The 25661-nt window shown below is 39.6% G+C and overlaps 1 protein-coding gene across 8 annotated transcripts in view; it reads right to left on the bottom strand.

Annotated features, from left to right (window-relative positions):
- The window catches only part of LOC135109068 (NFU1 iron-sulfur cluster scaffold homolog, mitochondrial-like), a 118550-nt gene that overhangs the window by 5899 nt on the left and 86990 nt on the right, over positions 1–25661 (bottom strand). For 2 of the 8 annotated variants that reach the window (XM_064020100.1, XM_064020101.1), the window contains 2 exons: positions 24879–24965; positions 17911–18025 (listed from right to left, as the gene is read on the bottom strand). In XM_064020100.1, the coding sequence (XP_063876170.1) occupies positions 17921–18025; positions 24879–24965 (192 nt within the window). In that variant the 3' untranslated portion in view covers positions 17911–17920. Of the gene's footprint in view, positions 1–9265; positions 10152–10327; positions 10398–10833; positions 14073–16382; positions 17674–17910; positions 18026–24878; positions 24966–25661 lie in introns of those variants that run through there. The other 6 variants (XR_010272568.1, XR_010272567.1, XR_010272569.1 and 3 more) reach the window with 6 other exon arrangements.

The raw sequence follows: 25661 nt of genomic DNA, 5'->3' as shown, positions 1-25661 counted from the left end.
AATCGGTTTTCAAATAAAATTTTGAATTCATAAATACTTTGGTTGCTGTCCCATAATTCGGTTCTCGAACAAAGTTAATTGTTTTCAAAAACTAAAAGACAGCAAAAGTTGTCATTTATTACTGATTTATAGTTTCTTTAAATATTTAATTATCTTTATGTATTTGGAGGAGAGACACAGTGGATAAAATAGTAATTCAATCTTTAAAATATGTTAAATGTGATCCTGTTGAAGAGCCTCAATGTAAACAAACAGTTTTCGGGGCTCAGGAATAATCCAGAGCCACCCATGCCTCTCTCGATGACCCACAACGCCATCACTACTACACATTTGCAATTTCCTAGTACCTTTTCTCAGCAGCAAGACGTCTGTGTTATGATCACCTTCAGTTTCAAGGAGGAGGCAGTAGACACCTGCCGAAACGATAATTATTCCCAGTGAGGTCTAAAGCACTGTTCAGGGGGTGCTGTGAACTTATCATTAAACCCAGCTGTGACCTCACTGAATGTTTCCCTTTGTGTCTCACAACACAAGGGGGCAGTCACAGCCTGCCCTCTAAAGACAACTCTCTTCCTCCACACAAAACTACAAGTACCTAATAACACACACACCCTTCACTCAAAAATTTTAAAATCATCATGGCGACTCCTACACCAGCCTTGGAGTCCCCATCTGGGGAGGGGACCATAAATGTCCCCAGGTCGGACTGCCTTTCTGTCGACGACCCTAAGTGTCTTGACACCCCCTTCAACTTTTTCTTCATTAACTTCTGCAACATTCGCGGTCTAAGATCTAATTTTCAATCTGTAGAACACCACCTCTCCTCTTCTAAACCTCATCTTCTTTTCCTCACTGAAACTCAGGTGTCTGAGGCAACTGACAGTAGCCCCTTTTCTGTTCCCTCCTACTTTCTCTATCCTCATTTTCGATCCAAAGCTGGATGCTGCGTTTATGTGCGCAATGACTTAACCTGCTCTCATGCCCACGCTCTTGAATCTTCCGAGTTTTCCACCATCTGGCTACGACTACAAAGTCACTCTCATACTAAATTTATCTGTGCTGTATACCTCTCTCCTAACTCCTCTGACTATAAGAAATTCTTTGACTACTTAACTTCCAAAGTGGAGCACATTCTGACCCTCTTCCCTTTTGAAGAGATCTCCATTCTTGGAGATTTCAATGTTCACCACCAGCTTTGGCTTTCCTCTCCCTTCACTGACCATCCTGGTGAACTAGCCTACAACTTTGCTATCCTCCATGACCAAGAGCAATTGGTGCAACACCCTACTCGCATTCCTGACGGTCTTGGAGATACGCCCAACATTCTTGACATTTTCCTGACCTCTAATCCTTCTGCTTATGCTGTCACCCTTTCTTCTCCGTTGGACTCCTCCGAGCACAACCTCATATCTTTATCTTGTCCGTATCACTCCAATTCCTCCTCAGGATCCCCCTAAGCAATGGTGCCTCTGGCGTTTTGCCTCTGCCAGTTGGGGGGACCTGAGGAGGTATTTTGCTGATTTTCCTTGGAATGACTACTGCTTCCGTGTCAGAGACCCGTCTTTGTGTGCTGAGCGCATAACAGAGGTGATAGTGTCTGGCATGGAGGCATACATTCCTCACTCTTTTTCTCGTCCTAAACCTTCTAAACCTTGGTTTAACACAGCTTGTTCTCGTGCTATACATGATAGAGAGGTGGCCCACAAAAGGTACTTCAGCCTTCCATCACCAGAATCTCATGCACTTTATATTTCTGCCCGGAACCATGCCAAGTCTGTTCTCCAGCTAGCCAAAAACTCCTTCATTAACAGAAAATGTCAAAACCTTTCAAGATCTAACTCCCCTCGTGATTTCTGGCATCTAGCCAAAAATATCTCCAATAACTTTGCTTCTTCTTCTTTCCCTCCTCTACTTCAACCAGATGGCACCACTGCTATCACATCTATTTCTAAAGCTGAACTCTTTGCTCAAACCTTTGCTAAAAACTCTACCTTGGACGATTCTGGGCTTGTTCCTCCTTCTCCTCCACCCTCTGACTACTTCAAGCCACGTATTAAAATTCTTGGCAATGATGTTTTCCATGCCCTCGCTGGCCTAAACCCTCGGAAGGCTTATGGACCTGATGGGGTCCCTCCTATTGTTCTCCGAAACTGTGCCTCCATGCTTGCACCTTGCCTAGTCAAACTCTTTCAGCTCTGTCTGTCAACATCTACCTTTCCTTCTTGCTGGAAGTTTGCCTACATTCAACCTGTTCCTAAAAAGGGTGACCGTTCTAATCCCTCAAACTACCGTCCTACTGCTTTAATTTCCTGCCTATCTAAAGTTTTTGAGTCTATCCTCAACAAGAAGATTCTTAAACATCTATCACTTCACAACCTTCTATCTGATCGCCAGTATGGGTTCCGTCAAGGCCGCTCTACTGGTGATCTTCTGGCTTTCCTTACTGAGTCTTGGTCATCCTCTTTTAGAGATTTTGGTGAAACTTTTGCTGTTGCCTTGGACATATCAAAAGCTTTTGATAGAGTCTGGCACAAAGCTTTGATTTCCAAACTACCCTCCTACGGTTTTTATCCTTCTCTCTGTAACTTCATCTCAAGTTTCCTTTCTGACCGTTCTATTGCTGCTGTGGTAGACGGTCACTGTTCTTCTCCTAAATCTATTAACAGTGGTGTTCCTCAGGGTTCTGTCCTTCTTATTCATTAATGATCTTCTAAACCAAACTTCTTGTCCTATCCACTCCTACGCTGATGATACCACCCTGCACTTTTCCACGTCTTTTCATAGACGTCCAACCCTTCAGGAGGTAAACATAGCACGCAGGGAAGCCACAGAACGCCTGACTTCTGATCTTTCTAAAATTTCTGATTGGGGCAGAGGAAACTTGGTATTGTTCAATGCCTCAAAAACTCAATTCCTCCATCTATCAACTCGACACAACCTTCCAGACAACTATCCCCTCTTCTTCAATGACACTCAAATGTCCCCCTCTTCTACACTGAACATCCTCGGTCTGTCCTTTACTTATAATCTGAACTGGAAACTTCACATCTCATCTCTAGCTAAAACAGCTTCTATGAAGTTAGGTGTTCTGAGACGTCTCCGCCAGTTTTTCTCACCCCCCCAGCTGCTAACTCTGTACAAGGGCCTTATCCATCCATGTATGGAGTATGCTTCACATGTCTGGGGGGGTTCCACTCATACTGCTCTTCTAGACAGGGTGGAATCAAAAGCTTTTCGTCTCATCAACTCCTCTCCTCTAACTGACTGTCTTCAGCCTCTCTCTCACTGCCGCAATGTTGCATATCTAGCTGTCTTCTACCGCTATTTTCATGCTAACTGCTCTTCTGATCTTGCTAACTGCATGCCTCCCGTCCTTCCGCGGCCTCGCTGCACAAGACTTTCTTCTTTCTCTCACCCCTATTCTGTCCACCTCTCTAACGCAAGAGTTAACCAGTATTCTCAATCATTCATCCCTTTCTCTGGTAAACTCTGGAACTCCCTGCCTGCTTCTGTATTTCCACCTTCCTATGACTTGAATTCCTTCAAGAGGGAGGTTTCAAGACACTTATCCACCAATTTTTGACCACTGCCTTGACCCTTTTACGGGACTGGCATTTCAGTGGGCATTTTTTTTTTATTGATTTTTGTTGCCCTTGGCCAGTGTCCTTACATAAAAAAAAAAAAAAAAAAACTTTAGTGGTAAGTGAATTACTCCACTCCGTGTCACTCTGTAAAGCTTCCCTCACTAGATTGATGATAGTACCTGCATGGTCTAAACAATATATTCTGGTAAGTTCTGTGTTACTAAGTTCATTCAATACATCCTGTGATTATGGACATACTAAGTAACAAATTCAAAATGTGTGAGCTATCATTGTAAATTTTTCTACCTATGACTGTGTCATCTGCATATTTTAGAACTGCACATTTACTGAACTTACTACAACAATCACTTGTATACAAGATAAACACAAGTGCAAAAGTACACACTCTTGTGGTGCACTAGTATATAATATTGTAACTAGATTTAACACCCTTCAGTTTTGTATATTGAGGTCTTCCCGAAGACAGCTGAGAATTCATATTACTAGATTATAATTAATATTCCAAGTAAATAATCTATTAACAAGTATGTATACAAGTATGTGGTTACATCATATTAAGTGCACTACTGAAATCTATAAAAATGACTCTTACCTGAAAAGGAGGGTGAAAGCTAGGTGGACTTGAGAGGCCACATTTGCAAAATTTTACGATAAACAAATTGTTAAGGGATCAGATCCTTTTCAGGAGGCTGTCCTTCACCTTGACTTGATGTAACTTATTTGGGTGACTGGAGTTTATGTATACAAGTTGTGCATGCTCCTCTAATTGTGATGTGATTTGGGCCATATTAGAGTGTATTTAATAAATTACCATATTTGGTGGCACATAAGACACACCCAGTTTTGGCAGACATTGAAAAAAAAAAAAAAAAAAAGATAAAAGAGTGGATTTAAGCTCTGAATATGAAGTGAAGGATTTCACCTGATATTTGAAGGCTCTTACATGCATTTAGATCATTATTAGATACAAATAATTTGCATTTAAAAACTTTATTATTTGCTAGTAGCCTATGTACCAATCCTGTTGTGAGATGTAAACATGTACCTGGCATATCGCATCTACAGTGAAGTTCGTTCATAAGAATGTTAAAAGATAGGTGCAATTTTAATTGTATGAGTGTGTCTTACCTCAAGGAGTAACGGCATCACACTAAAGAACGCAGTGAAGCTTGCCGTGTCACCGGTTTCGGCGCATAACCGATCACGTGTTTGTTTTGGTACATGCAATGCACTTAGGTCACTTAGGCAAATTCTTCCTGACTGGTGTCATTTTTTGTGAATTACCGGTAAGTATGACCTATTATATATTGTTACCTTGAAAGAAAGAGTTGTTTTGTGGTGTAGTACCAATCATCACTGCTTACATGTGCGAAGATGTCTGGGGTCTTGATTTTAGAGCCTCTGTTGCCATAGACTTACCACCACTACCTCAATGCTGAACCTTGGCCTCATAGGACGCAGGGTCATTTCCTGACTTTTTTTTTTTTTTTTTTTTTTTGAGAAAAGGTGCGTCTTATGAACCATCAAATACGGTACTTGTAGGGTATAATTATTAAGTATAATCATTTGTTTTCTACATTTATAAAATATTCCCATGTTCCTTGGGCACAGTATAACTCATGTACTTTAATTAATGCTTTCTTTGTTCATTCATATTTCTTTTAAACAATACATATGTTCTAGTGGCAGGGGTACAAATCAAGTAGTTACAGGTACGACACACACATGACTTCAAAACCTCATGGGAACGCTCATCACAGCAGATGTGATTTGATGACGTAAAATTTTAAAAGTATATGAGACACCGTAGGTCAGTTGAAGTATGCTTGTAATTTTATGAAGCAAATCACCTCTGCTAGGGGGAGCTTTCACATGCCCTTTCACATCCCCCCCCCTTTTTTTTTTTTTTTGGGCATTTTGTTATGGTCATTATGGGCTTAAATTTTGTCATGTGGGTGATCGTGATCTTTAAAAGTATGGTGTTGTGGCGCAGTGCAGCTCCTCTCATGCGAAAGCTCCCCCCAGCAGAGGTGATTTGCTTCGTAAAATTACAAGCATACTTCAACTGACCTATAGTTAGTAACGTATACTTTTTAAATTTTGGTCTAAATCACAAGCTTACTCACCTGGGCTGGCTTTATTCTCTCATCTCCCCCGTTTGAACACTCATTTGGGATCTGGCCTCACTCGCCCTAGCTCACCTACTCTACATTTGAAGTGAGGTAACGCCGGTCCAGCACTCCAGGAGGCAGACTGCAGCTCAGCTCCCTTCTGATCTCATCTCTGCACCTCTCTCCTGCCTACACTTTCCTTGGCTGCTCAGAATGAAGGGCTAGTCCTGAGTGCCTCTACTTTAGTCGCTCCAGAGCATCATCTAGTTAGGACTGACTCTGCTGCCATCATCAAGCTGGCCTCTCTTCTACTTTTACTGGCTGAACTTCTGTGTAGAAATGTTGATGTAAGCCCTCGATAAATTTGTCCAGCACCCTGTTGTATCGGTGTCTGGAAATCTGGATGTTCTTGAGATGGGACTGTATTATTCATGAAGATATGAAATGTGTCATAGCTAAGACAGATGTGCACCATAACTCGGGATGTCTATCATAAGTCATTCGTCATAACTTTACCCTGTGTCTTGCCGTATGTAGTGCTTACTTATTTTGGAATAACTAAAAGATGAAGTAAAATTCATAATTTATAACATTTTATATATTTTATAAATATTTCCTGTTTATACGTTTTTTTGGGAAGAAACAATGATAGTGATCATTCCTCGAAATATTACAATAAATGCGCTCCTGGTGAAGTGTATCAATGTAAAAGCTGCCCCAAATTGTTATTTGGGTTGTTTTAGAATGACTGGAAATAAAATGCAAGGAACAGCTTTGAAATAATTATAAGATTTTTTTTTATTTTCACAATGTAAGACTACTATTTAGTAACACTTAACCACACTGTAACTCACTAGAATTGAGGTAAAGCAGATGCACATGTGAAGCTGAAACTAAACACAAGAACAATAAAATAATAAAATTTATATTACATACTGGGAAAAAAGAAAAGAATCATTCTTTTATAAGACCAATAAGGCTACACTTCCAACATACTGGGAAAAAAAAAAAAAAAGAATCATTCTTTTATAAGACCGATACGGCTACACTTCCAACATCACCTGTGCTGGAGGTGGGAATTTTCCACTCCCTAAGCCCTCTCCACAACTAGCTGCTTCCATAAGGTTAACTGGACAGAGGCACAGTTTTTCTTTCCTTTTTAATTGTATAAGAAGCATATATATATATATATATATATATATATATATATATATATATATATATATATATATATATATATATATATATATATATATATATATATATATTCAAAAGCTATTCTGATGAGTCCTTCATCACTAAGAACATTCAGAACATCCCTTTTGGATAGGTTATTCCTTCCCTGGTGTTGTTGTTCTGGGGTGGCCATCTTCACAGTGGGAATGCTTGTTATTAACTGTGTTAAGACAGAATTGATCCAGTCTTAGCAGCCTGCACAGATTAAGCTATGATAAAAATGCGCCACTTTTTAGTTGCCATGACATGTGTCATAGCTAAGACATACTAGGATCGCTTAGTGAATGCAGGCCCAGGTCTTGAGTGCCCAAAGTTTATGCTGATGCTTAACCAAAGTCCTTAATAAAAGAGGCTAGTGCCAAGCTGGATAAAGTGATTTTTGAGAGGTACACCACCATTGGCAAAGTGGTTAGTGTCCACTAACAAGCTTGTTTCTCTTAACACCATGGATTTACCTATGGTGGCTTAATTCCAGCCCCAATGTCCCTGCCTCCTTCACCAACACAGTGAGGCCTGGAGACTGGAAAGGATGAGGACAAGGGCCACATCATCTGCATAAGCAATGTAACTGGGGTTTGTTAGCCACATGTGCACCAGCATCTGTCAGAAAGCTGGACAGGGTCATCTAATGCAATATTAAACAAATAGAAAGTTTTGCCGGTGAGGGATGCTCCATGTAATGTTACATGTCTTCCATAATGTCTATGGTGTTTTTTTTTTTTAATGGATTTCCAACGTACTCTAAGTTCTACTGGTATACCCCATACCTTGACAGTTAACCTTTCTCAATATGCCAAGGCCCAAGAAAGGTGACACTTCTAGTCCTCAACCATTGCTCCCGAATGAGTATGGTACACCTTTACATTTTTTTTTTTTAAACCTACAGCTGTCTATGCACCTTGCCCTTGCATAGCAGGTTGTTAGTGCTGAGTCACTAGAGAGCTTTAAACGAAGATTAAACAATTTAAAGATGAGAATGAGAGCAGAAATAGGTAATTATATGTAGGCCTGACAACTATTTTGCGGCTTCCCTTATTTTCTGATGTTGTATTTCAGCCTTCTACCCTCCTTTCTCTCTCTCTCTCTCTCTCTCTCTCTCTCTCTCTCTCTCTCTCTCTCTCTCTCTCTCTCTCTCACATATTTCAAGACTATATGAGGCACCCAGAGCCAGTGACATAAGCGACTGTGGCTGCAATTATTATTTTTATTGCATTGTCTTCCTCAACATTCCTACCATCAGAATAGACTCCATAATAGGCTTAAAAAAAAAAAAAAAATCCAAGTGAAATTATCCATGGAACCTTCTTGCTGCACTTAAATGACAGGTATCAGTTGCTGGGGCCAAAGAGAAGTAACCCCCTCGCCACAGCAATGTGCGAAGAGCCAGCTAATGACAGCTTGTGCTGTGATTCATGTGTCACATCAGGACACTTCCCTACCACCACACCCACATGCTTCACACTCTCCCTCCTTCCTACCAACTTGCTACCTTTGAATGACAGGCTGCTGTCTTAATTTTGCTTTTACATAACACGTAAGCCTTTCATCATTATGGTGGACAATGGCATACTGAGAAGTTACGAGGCTACAGAGAAAGAAAATGGGTGCATAATCCTGCAGAATGGAAGAAAAATATAACTGAAAGATGAAAAAACATGGGGGAAGCCTACATAAGCTTTAGAAGTAATGGATGACTTTATTATTTTTCTTATACAGTGGTACCTCAGTATACATCTGCTTTGGAACAAGCCCAACTTGGTATACGTCCTGTTTGGACGTGAAAAAAAAATTGCTTGGTATATGACCTTTGTTTGGAATGTGACTTGCATGCTACACTTGCTTACTTCTCTCGAGACAGTCATGGTTGCCCATGCCCGTTGCTACCATTCAGTAAACAACCCACACTATAACTCGGTGAATTTCCACATGATTTTGTATTTTTCACATAAATTTTTAGTAAATTCATTAACCATGAATTCCAATAAAGTTAATGACTCTCCTAAACAATAACATCTCCTCCCTTCTCAGCACCATCCTAATAAGCACTCGACTCATCAGGATAAAGCAAGGTTAAATCTTCATTTATTTCATCTAATTGCTTTTGTACAGTCAAATCGTGTATGGCACAGTCAATTGGTTCTGAGCAATGGCTGTGCCATACAAAACTGCGTCATAGGAATAACTAATCCTATGGAGAAAATACAATTTGGTTCTGGCCCTTGCCATTTTGCCCCCCACACTTATATACCGTAGAAAGGGGGAAGTGGGCCCGCTTTATGGAGGTTTTTTCAATGTCAAAATAAAATTAACAGACATTATGAAAGTTTTATTTCTTGAATAAGTAAAACAGAACTATGACTATCTGTGACAGTAATGAAATCCTTTTGCATATCGTATATATGGAGGAATGTGTGTTCAAACAGATAGGCCCACTTACCCAAAGCTTTGGGGCACACACACACACACACACACACACACACACACACACAAACACACACAATAAAAAAAAAAAAAAAAAAAATCAAGCACAAATCAGGTGCCTATCATACCACCAGTCCAGTGAATAGAGAGGCAGAGAACATCATTTTGTTCTTTACAAATGTTGGTTTGGCTATCTCTTAATAATATCATGTAAATCAGTGTCCAAAATATCAGGATTTAAAGGTTTATCAAAGCAGCAATGCTTGCTGTCACCTCTGTGTTTGTTTCTCAAGTAATTGATGTTCCAAGTATCACTGGAAATCCTTTTTTCCATTATTCCTACATAACAAAATTGGTGCTTTTTTGTCTGGAACCTGATCAGTACATAATTACCCTGTTCAAATGACATGGTCTCATCTGCATTGCTGGTACCCTCTGCCTCACATACATCATCATCATCAAGCTCAACAGGTTCAATGTCAGAAAGGGTGTACTAAGAGCTACTAGAATCAGGTGTTGGTGACACTGTTCTTTGTTTTTTTAGTGGGATGCACCTGGCGCACTGCCCTTGATGAACCATGACATCTGCAGCAGTAACACTTTTGCCAGGTGACACCAAGTCTTTTTGACATAACAACAGTATTTGGCTTTGTGTTTGCTGCATCTCAAAATTCTTTTATGAGATCAATGACCAAGGGACTGACCAAATTTGTTGCTGGTGACTCACTTTGGTGCTGCAGCCTTTTCAGCACTCGTGATTTGTCTAGAGGATGAATTCCTGTAAAGACAGGAAAGCATTACATCATCTTACTAATGCAATGATTCCCCACACCTTCTGCAATTCTGCACCTTATGTTATGTGCATCTCATGAATAGTTGGGTCTCAGGTGGACCACTTCAGAAAAATTCCAAAATTTATCAATTTCACAAAATGAAATATACCTAACTACTCACCAATTAACTATAGAGGCTTCAAATTTGGTGTGATCATTCCTTAGCTAAACCATTTTCTTATGGCAGAGATCTAAAAATAAGAAAAAAATTATGCCAATATCAATTAATAAAGTTTATGTAAAAATAATCAAAACCTGAGTTGGGGTGGGCCCACTTGCCCTGGAGGCTCTACACTCCTGCCTATTTGTCTAATCTACCTAACATTTATGTACAACCAACCTTAGGATACTTTTAGATCCTTGACAAAATTTCAGTTCAATCAAATAAATTTTTTCTATGCCTGCATGACAATTGTATTTCCGTCTGAAAAATTCCAAAATGTATCAATTTACATAATGAAATAATCACCAATTTGCTGTTGAGGCTTTAAATTTGGTATATTCACTCCTTAATTGTACCACTTTCTAATGGCTGTAACCTAAAAAGAAAAAATATATACCAAAAATTATTATTTTTATTTTATTTTATTTATTTATTTTATATATATATATATATATATATATATATATATATATATATATATATATATATATATATATATATATATATATATAAAAGTGGGCCCACTTACCCCATTCTACGGTAAATATTTTTTTTTTCGTTCGTTCTATCCCAAGTGCACCGGTAAGCATTATCTGCCTTTTGATGTTCAGTCCCAACCCCACACTCACCACCTTATCCACTCGGCCACTGCCAACACTCATTTTTTCACTCAGTACATATGGGAAAAATACAATTTGGTACTGGCTAGCTGCCATTTTATCCCACTTGAGCTCACATATGGGTAAAATCAATTGTTTCCCGCCAATCATTATTTTTCCCCACCTGCACCTAAACTCACGTATGAGGAAAATATACTTTTTTTTTTTTCGCCCATCACCATTTTACCCATTCCACACTTGGACACACGTCACCATTTTGCCACAACCACACCAACTATCCTGCTTTCTACAACAGCACACAATTAAAAACCACTTAATGTATGTATCAAATACACAACAAACACAAAACGATTGATAATAATGGGCTTTACTGTAGTATACCTTACTTGATGAAACTCCGTAGCACAGTAGATTTGGGGATTCCACGGCTAACAGCAGCCTATTGGCTGCTATCCTCCATCTCTGCTTCTTGAAGGAACCCCTCGAAGTCTGCTTCCGGTACCTATGGCAAGTTTTCATCACTGTCTGCATGATATGGATCAGGCTGTGGTTCTGGCTCAGGTGATGTAGGTAGTTGTATGGCTCTGGCAGACAGATAGCGTATGATCAACTGTTGTCAGTGCTCACTGAACGTCCTGTTATGGAGGTCCTTGAAGGGCGCTGCTGCCTTTTCAATAGCACTCACAAATTCACTACACCTTCCCCGGTTTTCATCCGATTCCTGGGCTTGTTCCTTGAGCAAGTCCACAGTTGCTAGCAGATCACTCAAGTTTTTCATTGTCATTTCCCCCTTGCCTCTGCACACACACTGCTTGTCTGTCCCTCTCACTGTGCTTAGGAGCGTCTCCCTCTATGACTTCATCCAACACTGCACTCAATGTATCGATGCTGCAGTTCACCATGTCCATCACATCCTCTTTCGTGACCGTAGCACAACCAGGAACTTGAAGTTAGCCGCAGCTAACCTCCGTTAGCTGCGGCTTGGCAGGGGCAACAGGCATGGTGGCAGATGAGGCGCCACACGTGGGTGATGGTAACCTGGCTGATCTTGCCCCAAGTCTTATAATGTGAATGGATGTTATTTTTTTTTCCATGTTAAATATTTTGGTTTTATTATAGTTTAAGCCATTACACACTACGTGGTAACAACCTACCTCATTTTGTTCTTCTCATTATTCACATAATTTCTAATGATTACACCACTTGTCGGAAATTAATAATAACGCCACAATAGGCCTGGGAATGCACAGCGCTCTCAACTTTTTCTAAGTCCACAGGTAAACATAAATGGTGTATTGTTGCCTGAACTTCAGTTGTTTAATGCTTTGAATTGTGGGTAGCTGCTGGATAGGATCACTGTGTCTAATTCCTCGGGCCAATCACGTGCTACCACCACTTAACACCACGAGTTGCACCAATAGGAAGTCTCTATAAGTACCCATAAGCTGTGCGGGCAGGTTAGGTTAGGTTCCCCACAGGCCCCCAAGCTTGCTTGAGGGATTGGGGGGCCGTGGGTAGAGATTGGGGACATTGGCTTAAACTATAAATTTACCAATATTTTTTTCATAGCATTGCCCATAAAGCTTTCTATAGCTTGCAAAGGGGTATTTGTCTCATTTGTTTATCATTTCAAAAATACATGTATATAAGACAAATGTAATAAAGTGTTTAAGTCCGAAGCGGCCTGTCTATGGAGTCCTTGATATTATAACAATGCCTGAATTCTGCAACAGTCTGTACATCCTTTGGTGTAGTGGGCTCAAACTAACTGGTGTCACTCTCATCGTCGCTACTTGCCTCTTCACGGTCTCCCGACTGCTGCCAGATGTAAGTTCAGATTCTCGAATATCCTGCAACACCTGTACCTATGCTGCATCACTGGTAACCGCCACCAGGAACTTACGGTACATGAATTGGCTGTACATAAGCTTGGTGTTGGTGATAATTTCTTGGTCCAGGGGCTGCAGCAAACTGGTGGTGTTGGGTGGGGAAGATGACCTTCACTTATAGGTGGCGGGGCACGAAGTACTGTGGATGACATAGTGTGTTATCCATCCAGCGTCCCTTGGATGGGACGCTGTGCTTCTTGCAGAGCTGCTACGTGTCCTTGACAAACAAATCAAACCACTCAACCACCAAGCTTGATGTCCCCCATGCCTTCGCCTGCTGCAACCAGTATTGCGAAGGTTCCTGAAGGCACACGGCCTTTTTGCCTAGCGAATGACAAAAAACTTAATTTTAAAATTCCCAGCAGCGTTAGTGCACAAAATGACAGTGTGCCGTGACTTATCTGCCATCCTTCCCTAGCCTGTCGTTGCTGCTTCGAGATGTAGGTGGTAGAAGGCAAGCGTTTCCACAGCATCCCTGTTTCATCCATGTTAGATATCGTGAAGCCCGTTTATACTTTTTCATTAACTTCTTCCTGAAGAATAGTAGGGAAGGCTGCAGCAGCGTCAGCATCTGCAGAGGCACGTTCGCCGGTTAGGTGCACATTCTTGAGGACCTTCCTTTTCAGGAAACGTTGGAACCATCCAAGGCTGGCTTGAAATGGCATGGCAGAGGTCAGACCAAGATATCGACATGCAATACTGAAATTTTCTTGCTGTCTCCCTTAAAATAGGTCTGTCCTGCTTACCCTGCGCAGCACGAACTTGTGCAGCCACTTTTCTGCCCACAGAAGAGCCTCATCCTTGCACTGCAAACATCCATCGATTCTGTCAGACACGTAAGCCTTCAGAGGCTTACTAATTGTCTTCTTGTTCTTGTAGACAGTCCGAATGCTGGACTCAGTGACGTTGAAGAACCTGGCAACACTAGCTTTCTTTTCTCCTCTCTCAATCCTCCTGATGTTTCTGCTCGTATGTCAGTGGGTGAATCTTGCCCATGGGTTTCCCAGCAGGCTTAAAAGCCATTATGCTGCACGTGCATGGTAAGCAAGCCAACTTCTTGCTGTATGAAGGCCGGGAAGGTAGAGTAACTAGAAGCCTACTTGTCAGGTCGGTACTGGAAACCCGCCGCGCTGCCGCCACATTCCGCCTAAAAAACCGCCCAATCCCGCCCAACCATTTACTTTCCCTGTCAACCTGAAATCAACAAAAATATTATTTGGCGCGCATATTAATGCAATGATTAGTAGTGACCAATCACTTTCAAAGATCTCTCTCTCTCTCTCTCTCTCTCTCTTGTTAGTTTCTTTATACACTCTCTGATTTCTTCCCTTTCAGACTGGACATCGAGAAAGACAAAAGAAAGAAAAGGCTCTGGGAACACCAATTTAGATTTTCAAAAGCCAGTTTGCCAGTAGGCTAATGTGCAGAAGTTGGCTGTTGTAGATTTTAGTAGGATAGTTAGCCAGATCACTTTCCTTTTTGCCTACCAGAATAGACAGTTGGGCCAGATCCATTTTACATGAAAAAAAGGAGCAGAGGAGAGGGAAAGATAGACGGGAAAAGATGCGGAGCAGTCAGGGAGTGCATGACTGTGACTTGGAATTGATCGAGAGCCACGGCAGCCGGCTGCGAACGTTCTTCTTGTCTACATCTATAAATTTTAGCTATATGACCATTCTGATAGTGAGGATAATTTGTAAATTACTGAAAACAAAAATGTGCAGAGAGAGAGAGAGAGAGAGAGAGAGAGAGAGAGAGAGAGAGAGAGAGAGAGAGAGAGAGAGAGAGAGAGAGAGAGAGAGAGAGAGAGAGAGAGAGAGAGAGAGAGAGAGAGAGAGAGAGAGAGAGAGAGAGAGAGAGAGAGAGAGAGAGAGAGAGAATCCTCCCAAAAAAACAACCCAACTGCCACCATGAGATTTTCCCCCCTCAGAAAAGAAATTTCAACATGGCAGCTCTGCGCTTGTTTGGCCAGGGGAAACCACGAACCACGTCATGGATGATTTTACCCGCGTGATCTGAACATGCGGTTCTAAAACCGTCGTAAGAAATCGCGCCTTACGAATCAGCATCATACGCGACTGGACTATATTTATCATGCATTTTAGTATTAAACAGTGTTTAAATTACTTTATATAACCCTATCAATGTACTGTATAATATACCAATAACATCAGGATTTTATATATATATATATATATATATATATATATATATATATATATATATATATATATATATATATATATATATTCGTGGAAATGGATTAATTATTTTCCCTTTATTTCTTACGGGAAAAATTTGTTTGGTATACGTACTGTTAGGTACAAGTCCAAGGATGGGGAATGGATTAAGGACATATACTAAGGTACCACTTCCTTCTATTATCCTTTTTACCAGTATATTTATATAATGTTTATTAGTTACCACTGCATTCTATTATCCTTTATACCAGTATATTTATATAATGTTTATTAGTTCTTTTCTATCAGTTTGTTCCACTTACATTTTTGTAAGCTTGTATCATTCTCTTAATTTTTGTTCATCTTAGGAAGTACATGTATGTTACTTATGTTTTTGCTTAATAAAATTAATAAGTTCACTAAAAAGACTTTTTAATTGTTGTGATTCCCCTAATGGTACTTAGAAAATACAAACAACTTGACAGAATAAAGGAAAAAACAATGTGTTGGTGCAAAATACAATTTTAATGTAGCTGTGTGATATCCTTAACAAAACTGTACTAAAAGAAAAAAGTCACCTATTTATTTTTAATAATGTAATTTACCTGTAACTTGGTAATATCTTTTACATAGTTGTAAAGGGCATAAATTACTGAATATTTTGATACCAATCATTACTTTCTATCTCAATCCATTAAAGAGATACTGCAATTTAATATTTGCAAAATTTTGAAGGCATTTTTTACTTTTTTTTATTTTTAGTGCTTACATCACTCTGGCTCTAGGTGCCTCAATTATGCTCCTATTTTATAACAATATTATGTGATAATGGAATTTTGTGCTGTGGTGGTTGGTATTTCCTAAAAATGACGACTGGTCTCCACTAGCAGGCTTCATGCCATCTTTTCTTTTCTTTCTTCTATATCCATCCAAGGATAGATGAATTAGGAATCAACTTTCCTTTGGCCATTTTTTATATTACCCAAATGGTGATGAGGATTCACAGTGGCAACACTGATTTACATTATAGAGCATTTCCATGGATAAAAGGTGACTGCTACTGGGCTGTAAGTTTAAATATGAGAAGCAATGATCATCTGGAGAATAGGATAATCTTGTCTGAGGGATCTCTGGGATGCTACATGCTCTTAGGGTTTTCCCACCTGACATAAATATGCAAAGATCTTTAGATTATCTGCATTTCTAGGGCTTGTTATGAGTGGTACAATCCTTGGAATAAATACAATGACACTACTTATGATATATTTGGATTTTGGAGGCCATGGTATAAGGTGTGTGATAGTCCCCAGTTGGTGATGATGTCATCATAAATTAATTCTTGTTATCTGATTTTGTTCTAGCCACATTCATTCTAGTATCTAGCTGTTCTCTTCCAGGGAAGTTGGCTCCTCCTATGTATTTCTTTGTCATGTCCATTACATAAGAAATATATGGGGTCCATCCAATTGTTCTCTATAACTTTTGCCCTGTCACCCACAATCTATTATTCATGATTGATCTAAACCTAACTCATTGTTTTATCTACTCATACACTGATGATACCACCCTTTTTCCGGATATCCAACTTTGCAAGAATTAAAATAACTCATGGAGAGAGCTTGACTTCAGATTTTTCTGATTGGGGAAGAGCAAATTCTGTTGTTCAGTGCCTCAAAAACTCAATTCCTCTATCTACCAACTCATTACAAACTTCTGGGTTTCTCTTGTTCAATGACACTCAACTGTACCCCTCCTCTACTACACTGAATATCCTCCACTAATATTTTGAACAGGAAACTTGACATCTTTTTGCTCATTGAAACTTTCCATGATGTTAGGCATTTTGAGCTGTCTCTGCCATTTTTCCTCATCTGCCCCCCAGCTGCCAACTCTGTAAAGGGATCTTATCCACCCATGAATACAGTACACTTCATATGCTGACTTCATTAGTGAAATTAAAAACATTTCATCTTATCTCTGGAACTCTGCCCATTTTTGTATTTCCTCTTACCTATGATTTAAACTCTTTCTAAAGAGAGATTTCAAAATGCTTATTGTAATTCTAGATATATCTCTGGACTGTTCTCTTTAGGGTCTGCCACCTTTAGTATTTATTTTTTTTTCTTTTTACACTTGACCAAAGTAAAAAAATAAAAATAAAATAAAAATAAAATAAATAAATAAATAAATAAATAAATAAATAAAAATGCTACTGCTACATTACTAAAACATGAAAAAATGCTATTGCTAATACTGCAAAAGCAACAAATTTGGCTATTAATGCTTCTAATACCTGAAAAATTAGTAGCTTGCTAATACTAATGGTCATATAAATTTTCATCCAGTCACTAAAATGCATAACTTGGATCCTTTTTTTTTTTGAGCTCAGTTTTTAAATAACTAAATATAAAGTTAACCCCATAGTTATTAACAAGGTTATCAATGTTTGAAGTTTTCCCAATCAAATTTTCTGCAGTTTTTATACATTGTCACTTGTTTGAGTAGTCCATGCAATGGAGTAGTGAAAGTAAAGGTGAAGGTGGAAGGGCACACAATATAGCTGCATGTGATCTCAGCACTCATCTTCATCTCACTGGTGGATGATATCCCTTACCCTGGAATATAGGGCCACTGTGATATCCAGGTTTTCAAAATATACCCTTACTAAGTTTTCTCAGGTACACATTTTATCTACCAACTCAAAGGAAGAATGAACAGCTGAGTGAGCCATGCACTCACTACCTGTGTCCAAATTCAAATCAGGACTCATGGATTTGTAGTCAAGCATGCTAGCCACTGCATCACTACATTAATAGTCCACATTAATAACAACTTTGGGTGACATTATTTACCTGAATGTATTCATTCTGTTTTACTTTTTTCTGAATTAAGTCCTTCCTCTGTTTTCTTGAATTCTTCTTCTACTAGATTGTCTGCTGCATCTTTAACTTCTACTACCTCAACAACCTGAAAGGAAGAAATTAATATACTTTAAGCAGTTTAAATGATGATTATGACAGCAAAGAAGATAATGATACGAGAATTATGAAGATACCTTATTGCTAATCATACACTGATCCTTAATGTAATTTAATGAGTAATATCAAGAAAGAGCACTACACTTGGCTAGTTAGCTGCAGCCTTAAAGGGAGAAAAAAAGATGACCATGGGCAGAAATGTGACTTTGCTTCATCCTTACGAGGGGGAAGGAGTTTAGCTTGAGCATAACCTCTAACATGAATGGGATGAATGTGATCCAGAGGGGAAGGGAGGTTATGGTTTCTATTATGACTATTATGTGACTTCTATTATGACTAAGTCATAATAGAAGTCAGCACCTATTAATACAAAGATGTTAAAATCTGTTGCTATGTTAAGATCTGCTAATATACAACCTAACCTCTTCAATCTCAGTATGTTCTTCCTCAGTCTCCTTTGTGCCACCTGTTGTGGCATTTGATTAACCCTCTCACACACCAGAGGCACGTGTGTGTCAAAATGTCCTCATGCAAAACTGCACTGATGCACAAATGCTTAAAAAAAAGAAAATAATAATTAAAAATAAAGTTCCTAGTGTAAATGGATCAATTTTTTGTCAATGATGAGGATAAGCTTCACAAAAAGTAATGAACTGGGATCACTGGAGCTTCCTAGAATATGCCAGCCATTAGATAATTTGTCATTTTCAGCTCATGACTCGGGCTGCCTGCACATAATCTCCATTTTCTATCAGATATTGTGTAAATGGTGTTGCCATATGCAATGCATACACTATCTATATAAAGTGTGGTAGTGCACAGTGAATTATTTGTGTTGTAATGCAGAACCTTGCTCCATATTTTTCAGGGAAAACCTTGCAGAGGAAATAAAACTAAATCTATCAAAAAGAGAGATGCAGTAAGATTGAGAGTCAAAATGATCATGAAAATGCAGAGACTACAGATAGTGAAATTTACACAGATGCAGGAGGCAATGATGGTAAGGAATCATGGACTTGCCAAACAACTCCCTCACTGACGACCTTTCCCTTATCATGCAGTTTAATGTCAGCAAATGCAAAGTACTTAGTGTAGGTAGAGGAAACCCACACAGTAGGTACACAATAAACAATGAAACTCTGGTAGGTTCAGGGTACAAAAAATAAAAAAAAAAATATTTTTTTTATGTAGGAACTATGGCAAATTCTTTGACTATTTAACTTCAAAGTGTAGAACATCCTGACTTACCTCCCATTCATAGAGACCTGAACATTCACCAAATTTGGCTTTCCTCTCTCCACACTGAGCAACCTGGTGAATTAGCCTTTAACTTTGCTATCTTTCATGACTGAGAACAATTTGTGTAGCAACCTACTCATATCTCTAATCATCTCGGCAATATGTCCTCTACTGGGCTCAAAACCTTGTTCCCATCATTCTAATGCCTCCTCCACATCCTTCAAAGCACAGGTGCCTCTGACATTTTGCCTCTGCTGATTGGAAAGGGAGTTGAGGAGGTACTATTCTGATTTTCCATGGAATGATTATTACTTATATGTTGGTGACATATCTTTGTATAATGAGTATATAACAAAGGTGACTGTGTCTGGCATGGAGGCATACACTTCATACTCATTTTCTTGCCATAAATATTCAAAATCTTGGTTTAACTCAGCCCGTTCTCATATTATACAGTCAAGACCAAAATGTTTGGGGGTGATAGGGTCGTGGCATTGAGAAAAACATTTATTCCCTCATTGAACACACTTAATAAACAAAACCAAGTACATATTGACTCTGTAGTACTTCATTGAGCATCATTTTTTCTTTATACAGTCTCAGAGGTGCCTAAGGACAGACTCTGCAAGATGTTATAGCCACTGAGGGTAGATAATAGTCCAGATATCTTTGATGGCAGCTTTGAGCTTGGGGAGCGATGATGTGTCTTGCTCACATAACCTGTGTTTAAGTCAGGTGAATTTCCTGGCCAATCCTTTATATAATCCACTTGCACAAAATCAAACCACTCTTTAAAAGCTTTAATAGTGTGGCACAGTGCACCCATCGTGCATGAAAACTTCTGTTTTGCAACTCTTAAAACAATCTTCTAAATGATCATTCAGTAACTCCAAATATCTGTCAGCATTCATCATAACATTCCTAAGTAGTATCACCAATGACTTTACACCATGATATATCCAAATGCGCCCCAGATCATTAAGGAATCAGTATGCTTAACAGTCCCCTGTGTGAACTTTTGGTCGTAAGGGTCACTTTCACGGCGACGATAAACTTTGGCATCAAGTTTCCCAGTCACAGTGAATATGGCCTCATCACTCCACAAAACTTTTTGCCACCTCTCCACATCCCAATGCAGATATTTATGGCAAAAAGCAATCCTGTTCTTCCTCTGCTTAAAGGTGACAATTGTTTTTTTTGCGAGCAACGTGATATGAGAAACCCAGGTCATTGTGTAAGCCTTTTCTATGGCCACAAACAGGGGTGGTGCAAAAGGCAAATCCCAGGAGTGACCACAGATATGCGCAAAACAATTCTGCTCACTGCAGCTGCCCACTGACTGCTAATGACTTTAAGCTGAGAGACTCCTCTACCCACAACTCACACACCATACATTGTGGCCTATTTTGCACAGTATTACAGGGGCATAACTGTTTTTGGCCAAAATGTTTGGTGCGAGTCTTATTGTGCCAAACATTTTGACCTTAACTATGTATGATTAAGGGGTTGCTAATAAATGATATCAAAGCCTTCTATCTTCTGAAACTTATACACTGTACATCCCAAAACTGTTTTTTAACTGTCCAAAACTCCATCATCAATAGAAAATGCCCAAATCTTTCTAGATCCAGCTTCTAGCTTTTAGCAACTATGCAAAAATGTCTCTGACAACTTTTCTGAATTTTTCTCTCCATCTTGTTGGTCTCCAAAGCTGAACTCTTTTAGATCTTTGCTAAAAATGTAACCCTGGATAATTCAGGGAGTGTTCTTCCCTTTCCTTATAATTTAGGGAGTGTTCTTCCCTTTTCTTATATTTTAAGGAGTGTTCTTCCGTTTTCTTGTATTAATATTCTTCCTAATTATGTTTACCACCCCCTAGCTATCCTTAACCCTCAGAAGCTTTGCAGCCTTATGGACTTAGGATCCCTCATATTATTCTCTGTAACTGTCCTTCCATATGCACACCATAGCTAGTTGAACTCTTCCAACTCAGTCTATTAGCATCTACTTTTCCACCCTCCAAAAAAGCTTGCCTACATTTAGTCTGTCCTTGAAAAAGGTGATCATTCTTATTCTTCAAGCTATCAACCTCCTGCTTTGATTTCCTGTCTTTCTAAAGTTTTTAATCTATCCTCAATAGGAAGATTCTTATGCACTTATCACTGGACAACCTTCTATCTGGTTGCCATTATGGATCCTATTGTGACCATTCTATTGGTAATTTTGCCTTCCTTACTGAATCTTGGTATATATATCTAGTGGCACATCTTTAAAGGGACCCACACATGCTCAAGCAACTTGTCCGGCCACCTGCCCAAACCAGGACTGTTCAGGCCAAACTGAGTGTGTATGGCATGCTGAGGCAGCCTGTGCAGGCTGCCTGCAGGCTGCCAGAAAGGCTACCTCATGAACCTGTGGCTGAGAGTTTGGGTCCGTCTTGCCAGCATTTTGTCAGGCCTGTTTGAGTGTGTATGGGCACATGAGGTGGCCTTGAGGCCACATCTCCCAGTATAGCATTCAGCAGCTTACCGTGAACATGTCTGCCACACACAAAAGGTTTGATATATAAAGGATTTTTTTTTTTTAATAATTAAATATGGAAAAAAATATACATATTTGTCTACTTTATCTATATATCTAATGGCACAAAAAATGGGAGTTATGGTGACACACCAGAATATTTAGCTGCCAATTTTCAAAGGATATGCTTGAAATATCATTACATTTAAATTATGCAGAATGAGGCAAAATGTCAGCCTTCCATGCTCAGGAGCAGTTCATGTCTTCATCAAACATGGAAAGAAATTATTATTTTATTATTATTATTACAGTGGACCCTTGAATAGCAAACGGTTTGAACAGCGAACAACCTCGGTAACGAACTGAAATAGCTGAAATATTGCAACCTACAAAACGAACTAAAAGCTCAATAACGAACTGGCGAAAATAGTTTAACAAGACCTGGCAACATTGGCATAAAGAGACCTGACAACACTGGCACAAAGTGACCTGGCAACACTGCTCCAGTTCCTCGCCCCATAAGCATAAACAAGAGGCTGCTCTTAGTGTTTGCTCCTTGTTTAGGCTTGTTTAGCAGCATTTTGTGAGCAAGACAGCATTCAGCAACATGGATAGCACGAAGAAGTTGGAGAAGATGAGACAGCTTATTACAGTTGCTATGAAAAAGAAATCATCAAGAAGTATGAGGAAGGAGCAACCATCACCCAGTTGTGTCACCTTTATGATCATAATAAGAGCACCATTGGCACCATCATCAAGGACAAAGATAAATTTAAGGCTGCCACAGCTCCACAGGGCATCACTAAGTTGGTGAAAACAAGAAACAGTGTCACAGATAAGATGGAAAACTTGTTAATGGTGTGGATAAGAGAAAGGCAACGAGCAGGGGATTTAATTTCTGAGGCATTTATATGTGAAAAGGCGAGAAAAATCTATGATGAGCTGAGAGCAGAGGCATGTGGTACGAGTGCAAGTGCAGTGGGTGACTTTGTTGCCTCTAAAGGATGGTTTTTCTGTTTTCAGAACTGCATGGGCTTACACAGTGTTGTGCGGCATAGTGAGGCTGCCAGATCGCAAAACGAACTTTTCCTTTAACGAACCCGTCAATGGAACCAATTATGTTCGTTATTCGAGGGTCCACTGTATTATTATTATTATAGAAAGAAGTTACTCGTTCTCCTTTTCTTGGTCTTCTGCAATAACTTGTAGGTCACTGCAATGGCTGCAGTCACAAGTAGTCTAACTCTCCCATACCTATGGGAGAGGCCATGATCTTCACTCTGTGGTGTCTTGCTAAGCACTAAGATAAGCACTGCCTTGAGGCAGGACCTGTGTGGGTGACACAGGCCTGCCTGTCCGGCTGGCTGTTGAGGTGGCTGGAAAGCCTGCCTGAGTGTGTATCTTCCAGTACAGCATTCAGCAGCTAAAAAGTTTTGGTGAAACTTTTGCTGTTACCTTAAACAAATAAAAAAAAAAATGTTTGGTAGAGTCTGGCAAGAACCTTTAATTTCCAAACTAACCTCCTATGGCCTCTATCATTCTCTCTGTAACTTCCTCTCTGACCACTCTACTGTTGCTGTGGTAGATGATCATAGTTTTTCTTCTAAGCCTATTAACAATGGTGTTACTCAGAGGACTGTACTGTCACCAGCTCTCTTAATATTATTCAACAATTACCTTCTTATATAATATGTTGCTTTAGAAACAGGTTCCAATGAAAATAGGAACAAGAGTGTATGGAAAGCTACCAAAATGGAAGTAATATGAGCATTACCTGCTAGTAAGGCAAATGAAAAAAATTTAACACAAATTGAAACTAAATAAAAAATTATATTCCAAGTCATCATCATTTGAATATTTTTAACCCTTTCCTTCCGGCAATCGTATATATACGATTGCAAAAATGCGTCCGTAGCGACGGCGATCATACCGGTAATCAAGAATTTTCGCGCCTCAATTTTGAGGTCCAAGCGCGGTTTCTCGAGTCAGATGGTGTGAGTGGAAGTGTCTGGCATGTTTCCACATGTAGTGTTGTCACTAGCTCTGGAAATTTAGCGGTAACTAAGCTATTTTCCCTTTCTCCGGGCGACACTTGGCAACCCCAGCGACCCGCCGGCTGGAAAGCACTCGCCAGGTGGAAAGCACCATGATAAGTGTGAAGAGACATCCTGATAAGAGCCAAGGATCTCAGATCATAACTCACCATGGAGCAGGACACAACATATGTATTTAGCAGTGCTTCTGAGTTTGAAGACAGTGACAGTGAATATTTAGAAGAAGAAGCTGAAGAAAGCGAAGACATTAGTGAGGACTCGGAAAATAATTTACAGGATCCACCTGTTTTATCAGAACAGAGAGATGATACCTATCATTCTTTATTGTTAATTTTTCATTATCTTCGATTTTATAATAAAATGGTAGAAGGTAACTTGTCAGAGAGAGAGAGAGAAAGAGAGAGAATGTTATTTGCCTGAAACTTGATGTGAAAAGGGATGAAATCTCTCTCTCTCTCTCTCTCTCTCTCTCTCTCTCTCTCTCTCTCTCTCTCATTGGAAGTGTACAATTTCCCCTCCAAGATGAGAGAGAGAGAGAGAGAGAGAGAGAGAGAGAGAGAGAGAGAGAGAGAGAGAGAGAGAGAGAGAGAGAGAGAGAGAGAGAGAGAGAGAGAGAGAGAGAGAGAGAGAGAGAGAGAGAGAGAGAGAGAGAGAGAGAGAGAGAGAGAGAGAGAGAGAGAGAGAGAGAGAGAGAGAGAGAGAGAGAGAGAGAGAGAGAGAGAGAGAGAGAGAGAGAGAGAGAGAGAGAGAGAGAGAGAGAGAGTGTGCGCGCGGCGTCATCGCTCTCCGGGCTGTTTCTGGATGACGGATCACACAGCGGGAGGAGGAGGAATCCTTTATAAGGCATAAACTCAACTTTCAGAGGTCACATCGAGCTACAAAGTATATCATTGTATTCAGAATAACAAAGAGAAAATAATAATTAGTATTCAAACAATTTTCTGACAATTTCTAGGTTTACCATTTTTAGTCGTCATACAAAACGGGAAAATAATTTAAGCGCCAGAAGGAAAGAGTTAATGAACTAACCTCTGGTATATAAAACTGTAGCATATTTTGAACACCATTCTTCAAAGTGACAACTGAAGAAGGACAATTGGTGCAGGAACCCATCATCTGAAAAGAAAGTGATGTCAGTAACTGTGGTGATAGAATGTTGACAACAATGGACTGATAGAACGATTACAACAATTATTAGGTACAGCTGGTTGTCAAGGTACTGGGTGGTTTGGTTGTTTAAGTTAGTCAGATGTGTTTCACTACTCACATAATTTTAATCAATACAAAATAAGGCAATTAACACCTAAAGGGTTGGCATTCACCAGCCAGTAACTTCTACCTAATGGACCACCTGCTGAGACTGGAGAGGTTGGATGCTGACCCAAGTTCACTGACACCAGCATAGGATTGGAAACACTGGCTACAAACTTTCAAGACTTTTGTAAGTCAGGGACGGGCAACCTTTTCAGAGTGAGGACAGAATGAGAATATCATATCACAGGCCAGAGTGAAAAATGCGAACACAAAAGTGACTTCTTACAAGAATTTTATTTGAAATCATACAGATTACTGATATAGCTGGTGCTGCTTGCCATGAAGAGCTGATTCAATGTCCAGCTCAATGGATAATGTGAATAACAAAAGGATATCGTTGAGGTGACAATCAGAGAGCTGGGAGCATAGGCAAAACTTCATGTACTTCATTTTAGAGAAGAGTTGTTTGCAATATATTTTGTAAAATTACTAGAAGGGAGGGTGAGATTGTGGAATAAAGACATTAGATAGGAGGTACAGAACTTCAACCTCAATTAA

This window comes from Scylla paramamosain, chromosome 18 (assembly GCF_035594125.1).
Source record: "Scylla paramamosain isolate STU-SP2022 chromosome 18, ASM3559412v1, whole genome shotgun sequence".
Taxonomy (NCBI): Eukaryota; Metazoa; Arthropoda; class Malacostraca; order Decapoda; family Portunidae; genus Scylla; species Scylla paramamosain.
The sequence above is the reverse complement of the archived record's forward strand: the minus strand, read 5'-3'. Positions and strand labels throughout refer to the sequence as shown.